We start from the raw sequence: 13,970 nt of genomic DNA, 5'->3' as shown, positions 1-13,970 counted from the left end.
ACTGCACACCCTGGGTTAGACTCGGGTCTTATTTTCTTGTGTTTGTCTCAGGTCGGGTCTTTCTTAAAAAAAAAAATATTTATGCATGTTGGGTTCGGGTAAAAAGTGATTTGGGTCATTCCAAATCGAGTACATTTTTTGGACCCAAGAAGACCTCTTCTGCACACCCTGGGTTAGACTCGGGTCTTATTTTCTTGTGTTTGTGTCGTGTCGGGTCTTTCTAAAAAATATATATATTTATGCACGTCTGGTTCGGGTAAAAAGTGATTTGGGTCATTTCGAGTTGAGTACATTTCTTTGGACCCGAGAAGACCTCTACTGCACACCCTGAGTTGGACTCGGGTATAATTTTCTCACGTTTGTCTCTGGTCTTTCTTAAAAAAAATTATGCACATCTCACACAAAGCTATCAGTTGGATCATACTGTAGTACTGATATCTTAAAGGTGTTTATCATATGGGTATGGGTAAAGAAGCAAATATGCAAACTATCCCACTTTCCCACTGGTGCTGGTGTTCGTGTAATAAACTGACCATCTGAAAACAGCGTCTGAAGTGAAACTCGCACTGCATCATGTCAAAGAAGATGGGGATCGTGGCTTTGCGCAGCTCAATCTCTGGAACCAGAGTCATCTCCAGAATCGGACCGACCATCTCAGGAATAAACTTAATCTTGTGTGGACCTGCAAGACAAGACAATTCAAAGACTGAAAATTGATATTATACAGTTTTAAACTTTCAAACTGTGTTTTTTGTCCTTTAACTAAATAAAGTTGGGACAGAAGTGTTTTGAACGGGTTGTCTTTTTATTTGCTTCATGTTATTGGTATTTGGAAGTAGATGGCATTTGTGGGAGGGACACTTTTATTCTAGAGAGAATATTATTGAATTTTTTATCGACATAAAATTGCACAAATTATATACTTTATAGAAATCTTAGTTTATACAAGTATATACATGATGTTAAAGGCAACAGACATGAACTGAAGTCACAAACTGTTATGCAGTGTGCCTTATGTTTCATGAGCAGGTACGCTGGCATGGTAAATAACATCTTTCAGTTATTTCCTCCCAGTGCTTATTCGTGTCTAACAATGTATTTTATGTCTTTTTCTCAGGTATGTAAAAGAGAATTTCTATTTTGGTTTTCTCAACTTTCAAAACTCTCAAAAGAGAGACTTTCATCTGCACTCCCAAAATCTCCAGAGTTTTCTGCAATCGCAGCTCTGAACGCAGGCAAACATATCGACTCTCCGGTGTACGCATCTAAACTCAAAGCTAATGAACCGTCACAGACTGCTGAGACACGCGTCTACCGTGAGGTGGCAAAATTTCCAGTGCGAAAGTGGCTCTTTCGGAGCTCTCGTGGTGCTAATTAACACCTCCACTTTAACAGCATCTCGGTTACATCTCTAAATAACCAGTAGGTGCCTCGGACCAAAATAACCCACTGGAGATCTGTGTTAAAATCGTAAGCTATATACATGAAAGACAATAAAACGCCACCATTTTATTTTTAAAGGCAGTTTTCTTACCTGCAAACTTTTTGCTTAATAAAACACAAAATTACTGTGGGACAAATTGAAAAATGAATCCCTTTGTGCAAATAATGAATTCATTATATAGCCGTAAACAATGTTTTGCTATTTGCTACTGTTTATCACAGGCAGGTGCAAATGACATCATTATGTATTATAGTGGAGTTGGGACAATTATTTGGAAATTGTACATAACCACTTATTTTTTTATTATGAAAAAATAACACATTTTAATACTACTGACTAATTATTGGTATGATAATTATTGCAATCATATTTTTATCAAATATAATAATAATAATAGCTAAAAGCAGGACTCACCCAGATTATACCACATGTCTCTTATCTCAAATCCAATCTGTCTCCTCATATCTTGATACCTATGAAAGATAAATAACATGATAAACAATTATTCATTTTCCTTTGTATTAGAAAAATATTTACATCATCAGGTAATTTGCTAAAAATAGCTGAAGTGTGAAAATATTATCATGCCATTTCAGCCACCAGCGTGAGTTTGGGGTGAGGTTATCTGTAAACTGTTAAAAGCATAAACTTTTTTATAAGAATTATTACAGCCATTGACTAAAGATTGTTCAGTCAACTTACCAGCTAATTTTTTAAAAGTAAGTGATTTTTACACAGCTCTAATAAACACTGGGGGCATAACAATACATTGATATGGATCAATGCATCAATCAGATGTCTAATAAAACAATGCATCGATTGAGATCTGGTAACTGTGGGGGCCATTTTAGTACAGTGAACTCATTGTCATGTTCAAGAAACCAATTTAAAATGATTCGAGCTTTGTGACATGGTCCATTATCCTGCTGGAAGTAGCCATCAGAGGATGGGTACATGGTGGTCATAAAGGGATGGGCATGGTCAGAAACAATGCTCAGGTAGGCTGTGGCATTTAAACAATGCCCAGTTGGCACTAAGGGGCCTAAAGTGTGCCAAGAAAACATCCCCCACACCATTACTACACCACCACCACCAGCCTGCACAGTGGTAATAAGGCATGATGGATCCATGTTCTTATTCTGTTTATACGCCAAATTCTGACTCTACCATCTGAATGTCTCAACAGAAATCGAGACTCATCAGACCAGGCAACATTTTTCTAGTCTTCAACTGTACAATTTTGGTGAGCTCGTGCAAATTGTAGCCTCTTTTTCCTATTTATAGTGGAGATGAGTGGTACCCGGTGGTGTCTTCTGCTGTTGTAGCCCATTCGCCTCAAGGTTGTGTGTGTTGTGGCTTCACAAATGCTTTGCTGCATACCTCGGTTGTAACGAGTGGTTATTTCAGTCAAAGTTGCTCTTTTATCAGCTTGAATCAGTCGGCCCATTCTCCTCTGACCTCTAGCATCAACAAGGCATTTTCGCCCACAGGACTGCTGCATATTGGATGTTTTTCCCTTTTCACACCATTCTTTGTAAACCCTAGAAATGGTTGTGCGTGAAAATCCCAGTAACTGAGCAGATTGTGTAATACTCAGACCGGCCTGTTTGGCACCAACAACCATGCCACGCTCAAAATTGCTTAAATAATTTTTCTCTACCATTTTGACATTCATTTTGAAGTTCAGGAGATTGTCTTGACCAGGACCACACCCCTTAATGCATTGAAGCAACTGCCATGTGATTGGTTGATTAGATAATTGCATTAATGAGAAACTGAACAGGTGTTTCTAATAATCCTTTAGGTGAGTGTATCTAAAAATATTCTGCTCGATCCAGACCGAATGTTACTGTGTTCCAAAGCGCTGCTTTTATTTAAAGAAAGTGTGAGCTAAGCATCGTCCTGCTTTACCTCAAACAGCCCCAGCAGGCCCAACATCCATTCATTCATTAGCTCTGTCATCACGCCCGACATTTTGGGTTGCTCGCGGCTTCAAGCTAAATTTTTAGCTTCCATTGATTGTTTTGTCAATATCTCTCATCCAGTCACAATTTATGATGGCAAGGACGAGAAACATCAGAGCCGAGTTAACACAAAACCAAGGCATTTCTGAAGTCCTCTGAGGCACGAGCGCATCACGACCCGGCCCCTGCTGACAATGAATCATTTCATGATAAATGTGCCAAAGACAAAGCAGGCAAGATGTACAGCAACGGCCTAAAAACATAGATTGCAAATCACCTCCAGTCAGAGCAGGACATCGACCTCATTTATAATCTTGAGATTGCAGCTCATTTATGTGATCAGACTAGTAAACAGATTTGCTGATATTGTCTAGGCGATAATGACCACATCATTTTATATCTGCGTGTCAATGCACATTGGATTCAGGAAGATGAAAATGTTCTGTTATGTATTGTGTAGGCATAAATAAGTTACCTTATATAACCTGAGATTTACTTTTTAAAATAAATGATGCTACAAAATGTTCTTCACAGCGATGCCAAAGAATAAACATATTTGGTTAGCAAAAAAATACATATCTTAAGACTATGAAAATATAAGAAAGTAATGATTCTTTGGAGATCCAAATGTGCTTATTGTGTTCACATTATGTTTCTTCATGCAAGCCATAAAGTAACACCTAGCACCTTTAGTTTTTGTGTTCATGAATGATCCAAGTTAAGCCATAGGTACAACATTATTGTCCACAGAAGTTCATTTATTTATATAGTTGAATTATGATTTCAAAGCAGAAATTTCAAGCTTGCATTTCTGATTTAAAAAATAATTATTTAATTGCATTTGCTCCATGCAAGCAGCATTTACAGATTATTATGTGAAACATGTTTAATTCACACAACCCCAACACGACTTCATGCTGGTAGTTTATGATACTATGGATGCATTCATGTGTAAATGTGATCATTCTGAAATGACTCCATGGCAGCGTAAGTGCATTGCTGTTTAGTGGAAATGATTTTTAGTGTTAACTGACAGCATGACTTTTATTAAACCTGAAACTCTCATTTAATAGCAGATGTAAATAGGGTCTGTAGGATTTAGCAGATGCAGCAGAATGTGTGACATTACACACAAACCCAAATGCACAATATAAGTCGCATCCATTCATCATAGTCACCATTCAATCCTTTATGTCCTGCATTTTTTTCTTCATATCAAATCAATGTAAACATCACTTTTACTTCTGCACCTTATAGGGTTACTGATTTAAACAACTCGTGTCACATGTTTGTTCTACAGACGCAAGTGATTCCTCAGATCATGTGGTTTGTTTAAAACATTCACACTGTTAGTACTAAAGTGATTTTTGTGCATATCCAATTATAATCTGACACTTTAGCAAGTGTGAACAGCCGTGATGGGAATAAGATATTTTTCGGCAACGAGATATCGAATGAATTAGCGTTCCCCCATTATAACGCTGTTACTGACAATAAAATTGTGTGCGTTACTATAATTGATCTCGCTGAAGCAATTTTCATCCGAGTAGGCTCTCTCTCTTCTTCTTTTTTTCTCTGTGACGACGCTACATCGCTTCCTTCCATTGTAATGAACTGAACGTAAAATGTCGAACCATGGGCACTGCCATGTTACGCAAAAACATTAGTTTGGAGCTAGGGCATGCGCAGAAGGAATCGTCTGTGTAGCAGGGAGGCGGAGCCGCGGTATCGAACACCCAAGTGCTCGCGCGGCCAATTCAACCACTGGTTTAGACTGGTTTGCTAAAATAAGGTAAGTTAAATACAACTCATTTTGTTGGTGTGAAATAACACCGCAATCGAAAATGAATAGTTAGTTATATCTTCAATCGTCCATCGAAGCTCAGAGAGTCTGCTCAGAGAAGGTGTCAATCACAAATGTCAATCGAAACGACACACCCTGTTTCTATAGCATCAAATTACTAGCGGGGTTATAACTTGTACTTCAGCCAGCCACCAGGGGGCGGTCAAAGAGCCAGCAGCTTAACTTTTCAAAGTGTATGAGGCACACATCTTGGTGCTTTTGTTAGAGGGGGTTGGCCAACCACAAAACTGATGATGATTGGCTTAATTTCCATTGTTAGGCTGTAGAGTAGTATGTGTATTTGTTTACACACAAGCACATGCACAGTCCGAGCAGTTTTGCCAACTTGGTAACTTTGTCACTAGATTTAGCAACTTTCTAGCCTCTTTTGGAGACTTTCTTTTAAAAAAGTGAATCTAGTGACATTTTCTGGAGTGGTTGGAGGTTTTTTGAGGCTGGTGTGAAAGCACGTTTGGTTCTCTCTTCTCAATGAGAAGTGGTGCTGCTTCTGTGGTCCCTATCCCAAAGCACTTTCATGGACCCCTGTCCTCGTGCAGCAGTCCCTCCGAGTCTCTTACACTGCCAACGACAGAGCGATGGCAAGTACATTGAGTTTAAAGGTAGCGTTCGCAAACACAGGAAGTATAATAAGCATTACTTTTCCCTCGTTGAGCTGAAAGGCAAAAATGTTTATGTAACGTGTAACTTATTCCCAAGAAGAAAGAGTCTTTCCACATCGGTGGCAAGTAATTCTGATCTTAGGGAGCATGCACACCAAAGCATTTACGTCCGCGTCCGCCGCATGTTTTCAATTGATTCTAATGGAAGCTCTGTGTTTTCAAATAAGCCAGCAGCTAGCATTTTTTTCCGCGCTGAAAGCCGGCGCTTGGCGGTTTTTCCCCGCTTAGCTCTGAGTGCCGAGAGTTGAAAGAGATTCAACTTTGGGTGAAAAGCTCTGCTCGTCAATGTCAGTTTACACACGGCCGTCCAATCACAGTGGAGGGGGACGGGACAAGCATCACAACAACCAACCGGCTCTCAGCTCAAGTATCACAGCTACCAAAGTGCTCCTCTAAAGAAAGCTGGTGCTCAGCTGAAAAAAACTGCTGTCATTCGGCGTCCTCCAGGCATTTTCTGCCGTGTAAAAAAGCTTTGGTGTGTCCGCCCCTAGTAAAGCACCTCACATCATCACATGATGCCACAAAATTTGTGTTTTCTTTTTTATATTGATTTAATATTGGCGCAACCCAAGTTATTTGACATATTTAAACTTTTTTTTAAGTAACACAATAGTTACTTTCCCTTGTAATAAGTTAGTTTTATAATGGTGTTACGCAGTTACTAACTTAGGTACTATTTGTGAGAAGTATATACAACATTTTCAACAATGGTGAACAGCAGAGAAATCACATAAATTAAGTTTCAAGCTACATTCATGTTGAAATCCTAATTTATTAGAAATGGGTTTCAGTCTGACTGCTCTGATTGGAGTGTGTATACCTTTTTTTGCTTTGATCACTTACTCACAAAATATGAAACATTGCTAGACAGCCTGGTAAACACCTTAGATTCAGAATCCAAATAGACACAAAAAAATTTGATTTGGACTGACGGTGTGAACAGGCTTGCTTAGGTAATACCTTTGTAAAGAGGTCTAACTTGCAATTTCCATCTTAATTCTGAGTTAAACAAACAAAAAAGCCTCAAACATTTTGCAAACTCCAAAATGCACTTTAATCACTCAGAACCCAATTTTAGCTGCATAAAAATGCCCTGGCAACACCACAGCAATGCAGCAAAAATCACTCATAGCATCTTAGCCATTATAGAGCAGTTCATCAGCAACCACCTACATCTCCCTCATGCATTTCATACATCTGTACTACAGATAGAAGAGAGAGTGAGAGAGAGAGAGAGAGAGAGAGAGAGAGAGAGAGAGAGAGAGAGAGAGAGAGAGAGAGAGAGAGAGAGAGAGAGAGAGAGAGAGAGAGAGAGAGAGAGAGAGAGAGAGAGAGAGAGAGAGAGAGAGAGAGAGAGAGAGAGAGAGAGAGAGAGAGAGAGAGAGAGATGGTAAAGTCAGCAGCAGTCTTTCTCAAATCAGCATGACTCCACCTGAGGAGAAGAATGAAGTGATGAAGGGTGGAAGAAAGATGGAAGCTCAACTCTTGAAGAAAGAAACCTTTCACTGAAAGAAACACAACAGGGGTCGAACACAGCAGAAGAAGAGAGACAGAGACAAAGAAACATCAGCACATTTTCTGATAAAATCATACTAAAAGTACACTTTTACTTTTTTTAAGATTTTCACAACATGAGCTGTAATCAGGCTGAAATGATGCCGGCAGGTTAACAAATCAAGGTCCATTATAGTCGACAGCGTGTGTGTGTGTGGTCTTATTTATGGATGTGTAGTAACACACTTAAAGACACAGTTCACCTAAAATTAAAATTGTGTCGCCTCAATCAAAATGTAAAATGTTGAAATTCTTCTTTTAGAAGAATGAATCGCATTATTACAAAATATGTTTAGGTGGTTTTTGTTACAGTATACAAGTGGATAAGCAACAAGAGTAGGCTCCAAAAACAATACAAAATAAACTTAAAAGAATAAAAAAGCAATCTATACAACTTGTGCTATTTATGCACCACTCAGTACAATCAAAATCAAACAATTTCAGTACAGTTACTACTACGACTGTACATCTTATTAAAAGTTTGCACCATGAATTCTACAGTATGTATCTTATCATTTCTTGTTTTCTGTCATGTCTATATGTTTTTGTCTCCTAAATGTATTTGTCTCTAAAATGTATTTTCTGTTGTGATTTGATGCCAAACATTCAAAAAATTATAATTAATAAAAAATTTCCAAAACAGAAGACTGTTGAGATCCAAAAAAATAGTAACAGATCCTCCTGCTTACATGCATTTTGGCTTTTAACCCTAATAAGTCCCTTGGGGTCTTACCCCCAAGCCACCTTTCTTTAGTTAAAAATATGGTTCCTTCATCTCAGTGGAATAAGATTTTGTGACTTTTCTAGACTATCTGTCAATATTCATATAAAAAACTGGGCTTGATTCGATCGTTCTGAAGATGTGTAAAAAAATGTTACCAAAAGAGGCCATTGGGGGTAAAAATGACCCCAATTGAAAATGAATGGGAAATGTGCAAAAATATTTTTTTTCTTTTTGTTTCCAAAAAAATTTAAAATAAATGCATCCACAATAAATCTGAAAACTTCAACACAGAAAAGAAGGCCTGGTACTATAGCACAAATGCAATATAGAAAAGACTTGCTCAATAACACGCGCACACACACACACACACTTACATTCATTCAAATTTCTGTGGCATTTTGTAAAAACAGAGATTTCAAAATGCTTTTTTCAATTCTACTATTTTAAATAATATTTATTTTTAATGTCCTTTCTAATGTTTATATAAACATAAATTCACAAAATGTATCACTAAAGTAGTGATGTGAGCAGTTGGCCACTTCCAGTGAAATGAATGACCTCTGCTGGTCAAAATGATTTATTTCCTAAAATGTAATTATTTTCTGTTTTTTTTCTAACCAGCAGATGGCCGAATTCAATATAACATCTAGATGAATAAAATTTAGATCATAATTTATGTGAATTTTCATTAAAAAAAAAAATTCTTTTACAGGCAAACTAATGGTGTAGTTGAGGAATTTAGTGGTAAACAGGTACAAAAGGGGTCATTTTTATCCCTGCAGAACTATAACGTATACAGGAAAATTGGGACTTATGAGGGTTAAAATGAACAAATGAAATTTATAAGATACTGTATTTTTCGCTGCAGTTCTGCATACATATGGAGAAACCACAACTATCTTGAGAATACAGACGCTTTAGTCTGTGCTTTAGTAAGAAGAAGATGAGGCAGTCATCATGTGTGCATGAGACGCTGTGATTCCACCCAAGAACCCAACCTGACAAACAGTGAACCTTCACTACAGGACTGAGCACATTCCACAGATAGACACAAAACAACAGACAGAAGGAGACAGACAGAAGTCAACAGATAGACAGAGGGTACCAGAAAAGATAAGAGACTCTCCATTCACTCCAGCACTCACTAACTCCTGCCATCCTCGTCTCTCTCTCTCTGCTTGAAACACTGACACACAACCTTAACATTGAGTTTTCTTCAAGACAAATCATGCATGCAGTATCCCAGATAAAAAAACTAGATAGAATGATGCTGCAGAATAGCACACAGTTTACACACACAAACTATATAAATACACATATAGTGTTGCAAACTTCAACTAACTTTTTATACCCTGTTTAATTGGTATTAAAATGCATTTCGTCAATCGGATCATTTGCAAGGGTGCTGATGGCTCAGTTACACAGATTTTAAGGGGGAGAGGTCTCAGATGAAAAATGTGGTATCCAAAGCCCCAATGGTTATACACATATTGTCTTGATAGTGTTTTCTGTTGTAGTGCATTATGGGTCTGTGAATCAAATACTTACTTTTGGAAGATCTTAGCCCGTTTGTCACTGGAGAAGTTCTCTAGCTGCAAAGACTCTTGGGTAAGAAACGCCACGGCGAGGTGGAAGTAGTTATTCCAAAGCTGAAAACGAGAAATACAAGACAAACTCTGATTCTCCTGGGTGAAATTAAGATCTTGATAAGTCACAAGCAGCAAACACAAGCAAACTGCTTGGAGAAAAGCTGTTAAAAATATTTAAATTATCAGCTGTGAGATTGCTGCCTATTAGCTTATCATCCAGCTATTCTGCTAGCGGAAAATTAAATGATTCTCTATCCTGCTGAAACCTCCTCATGCAGCAAGCTTTAACCAGACTTGTGACTTTTAAAAATCTCACATTCTTAAAGACTCTGAGGGTATTTACTGTAAAATGTGCATTAATAAATGCTCTGTTGTGACAAAAATGTGACGTGATTCGTGTGAATGCAGTTCACACTCGGTGCAAACTTGTCCAGAAAGTAAAGTAACTTATCAATAGCTTTCACAACGCACGACTATAATGCCAACAGATGATTCACGCATTGTGAAGCACATATGCATAGCTGTGGGTTTGATTCTCATGGAACAAATCTACCAATACACTCCCAAATTTATATGAATCTGCTTTCACCCATCAACTTTAGGGATGGGAATTTTATCATAATCACACGTTTTTGTATAAATCAAATGGTATGAAGTTCAACTCAATCTCAAGGCAAGTCGTGGTATAGTCACAAAATATTTGATTTATTTATTCATGTTCATGGTCATTGAGCACGAATGTCTTTTTCGTGTCATTTCTATAAATAGTTTTTCGTGTCCGTTTTCTCATAGTTTTTATTTCCTATTTTTTACCATTGTCCCTTGGGGTTGGGGTTAGAACGCTTTCTGTTAGATTTCAGACATCCTAACCCAAACCCCAATTCTCAACCCAAGCCCAAGTGAAAATAGTTTTAAAATTGAAAAAGAAACCAATACATAAAATTATATTCTAACCCAAACGCCAATTCTAACCCCAAGCGACAATGATTTAAAAATAGGATTTTAAGAGAAAACAAAATGAAAAATGACAAGAAAGTCGTGCTATGGACATGAAAATTATAGAAATTTGTGTTGAGTGACACGTAAAAAAAAGACATTCGTGCTTAATGGCACGAAAAATATTGAAAAATCGTGTCCATGAACACAAATAAATAAATTGAATATTTCGTGACTTTACCACGACTTGCCTTCTGTTGATGAATTCACAAGAATAGGCCCACACATTCCTATAAGATCAAGTGTAAAAAAACACCTTACTTTCTTGTTTAAAAAAATACTAAATTAAATACTTTGAAAAATTGAACGCACATTTGATATATTATATAATATGTTATATGTTATAACAATAGTTAAAATGACTTGTGTGCTATTTCACAATCTTTTAAGCTATTTGTTCTACTAAGAAAAATGTTTCTGTAGTTCAGTTGGTAGAGCCAAAGGACCAAATTTACTAACAGCTCGCTCCAGCGCAAACCATCATTTTGTCATTAAATAACCACTGTCAGGATTTACTAAAGACACGCAGTAGATCCACGCAGTAGATCGTAGAGCTTAATTGCGACCCTGAACTACTTCAGCGCTGCTCTTAAAAGATGTTGGTCATTATGAAAATCAGCCGTTGCGCCCGTGTTATTAATTTTTTGCCTTTTTAGTAAATAACCTGCAGATATTACCACTCCCATCGAAGCTTTTTTGGAATTGCGCTCTTATGCTAATTTGTCTTATTCAGGGTTCCCACACCTTAGTTAATTTCAAATTCAAGGACCTTTCAAGGACTTTCCAGGTCCAATACCCTCAAATTCAAGGAGTAAATGTGGGAACACATATCAAGTGAGAGCAAGGTAACATCGTGTTACCTTTAAAGATACATTGTTACAGTTCCCTTTCGAGGGAACTCGCGTTGCGTCACTGCGGTGACACTTTGGAAACGCCTCCAGGGGTAAGTGCGCCTGTTTGCTGTGTATATCAAATTCAACCAATGGTGAGGCTTAACGACAAAGACTAGGTGACGCGGGAGCCAGGTACTGTAGTATATCGCTAGCTGAAATATTGCCAAAGACGGCGTTACAGGGATGCAGGAAGTACGGCAAGTGAGACGCAGCGTCTCGTTCCCTTCTCAGGGAACAACAGTTACATACGTAACCAGAGACGTTTTCAGGTGTCAAACACAACTATGCAAAAAAGCATTTTGGTATGAATCAACATTCGCATACAGAAGATATAAGCATTTAAAGCAAACAGGTAAAAAGTAAAAAAAAATTTATCCTACACTACACAGGGAATAATATGGATTTTTTTTCCAGAAAACTTCTTGCATAAAATAGATTCAAGCACTTTCAATGACCTGCATCTATGTATGTATATTTTCAAAAACTTCCCAGAGCCTTGAATTTTTCTCCCCAGCTTCAAAAACTTTCAAGGATTTCAAGGACCCATGGGAACCCTGCATGTTAAGTACATCTACCACAAAGTCTTTTTAAGGAAATTGCGTCATTGTGTTGCCATGTTTGCAATGCTTGCAGGTCTTGCTAAAGCAAATACTGTCCCTCCCCTAAGACGATGACATTCTTTATTGGTTCACGATTGGCTCTTTGTAGTAGATGACAGAACTAGAGCAGCCATATTGACCTTTGCGATCTAGAAAAAGCAGTGACGCATCTTGGGTAAAATATCATTGTGCTTTGAAATAAAGCTAGCCTAGAAATCTAGACGCACCCTAGCGGCCGCAAAATATATTTGCTGCCAGGGTTTAGTCTAGGCACTCACAATACACTTAACAGCTCCAAAAACCAAAATTTGGTCAGGCCAATCACATCGTGTGTAGCGTCTGTGGGGCGGGCTTAACATGATGACGACAGAGCTGCAACGGTTCCTACTTGAAAACAAAGAATGGCTGCTGCTGCTGGCGAACAGCTTTCTTTTGAAGCGGCTTTGGCCGCGACTCTGGAGGACTTAGACTTATGTTTTTCTTTGAGAGAAGAGCAAATAACCCAACTGAAGTCCTTTTTAAGCAAGAAAGATGTGTTTGGAGTTTTGCCGACTGGTTACGGTAACTACGTCACCTTCTTCGTTGCTCTGATTGGTCATAGCGCTATCCTATTGCGTGCAGAGGCATTTTGAGGGACAACCTTATCTCCCGCCCCTTGCATTGAGCCGTTTGTGTGAAGAGTTGCCAGACCTTACATCTTGATGTAGATCTGGCTAACCAGGCTAAAATAAAGCATCTGCCAAATGCCAAAATGAAAAAATCAAATAGATTTGAAAGAACATAAGGTTGAAAGAATTTCTAAAGGATATAAATGTGTACCAAAAAAAGTCTTTTGCAAGTGTGATGAGATGGTTGTGCTCTGTAAGACTCACCTGCAACTCAAAGTTGGTCTGATCCAGAAACTTCTTGTTGAGTACAGAGGCGTACTGATTGATGGCTCTCAGGAAAACTCTGAAAGATAAGAACATCGCTTTAGCCTCTGTCCTGTTAGAAAAATCCATAAAAACCACTAGAGCAAATGACCCATGTCTCCTGACAAGATCACACAAAAAAACACAGTTTTAATTCATTACCAGATTTAAATGAAGCTACTTTGTATTTAACCACAGCCTGAATCAAATGACAACAATAAACACAGCTTGTTAAACACGGGATAACTTCATTAGCATCGTTCCTGACACGATTCCTCGGCCTTGAGATGTAGAGAAACAAGCTAACGTTCTAGAAAGCACATTAACGATTTAAATATAAACTAAATCAACGCTCTTTAGCACCGCCACACGGACAACATTAAGAGATTATCAGGCTAACTTAAAATCATAGTAACCAGTAAGTTTAATAAAGGATTAGTTTTGTGAGAGAACGATTTAAAAAAATACAAAATGCGAATACAAAAAGATTTTTCTACATCATCGATGTTCACAATAAAGCATGCACAGATGAATCGGGCACAGTACAACACTTGCCCCGAGAAAGTAAACATAGTCGGTTGTATTTTTATTTCTTTTGCTAGACGGTCTATATCCTGGCACTTGAAAATCATCAGCAGACACTTTAATAGTCAAAAGTCACCAGTTGAAGCAGATCAGACAAGTTTCTTGTTATTCATTTCCAATATGATTGAAAGAGCTTGATGTTAACGTCTGACCCTTCACATGTTAGAGTCTGTCAGATGTCTGACACC

At 38.0% G+C, this 13,970-nt stretch overlaps 1 protein-coding gene across 4 annotated transcripts in view; it reads right to left on the bottom strand.

Annotated features, from left to right (window-relative positions):
* dock1 (dedicator of cytokinesis 1) overlaps window positions 1–13,970 on the bottom strand; it is a 286,009-nt gene that overhangs the window by 52,382 nt on the left and 219,657 nt on the right. For all 4 annotated transcript variants that reach the window (XM_065260710.2, XM_065260711.2, XM_065260712.2 and 1 more), the window contains exons 30-33: window positions 13,159–13,237; window positions 9,758–9,858; window positions 1,859–1,917; window positions 534–682 (exon numbers count right to left, since the gene is read on the bottom strand). In XM_065260710.2, coding sequence (XP_065116782.1) covers window positions 534–682; window positions 1,859–1,917; window positions 9,758–9,858; window positions 13,159–13,237 — 388 coding nt within the window. The remainder of the gene's footprint in view (window positions 1–533; window positions 683–1,858; window positions 1,918–9,757; window positions 9,859–13,158; window positions 13,238–13,970) is intronic.

The sequence above is a fragment of the Paramisgurnus dabryanus genome, chromosome 1, assembly GCF_030506205.2.
Source record: "Paramisgurnus dabryanus chromosome 1, PD_genome_1.1, whole genome shotgun sequence".
NCBI lineage: Eukaryota > Metazoa > Chordata > Actinopteri > Cypriniformes > Cobitidae > Paramisgurnus > Paramisgurnus dabryanus.
The sequence above is the reverse complement of the archived record's forward strand: the minus strand, read 5'-3'. Positions and strand labels throughout refer to the sequence as shown.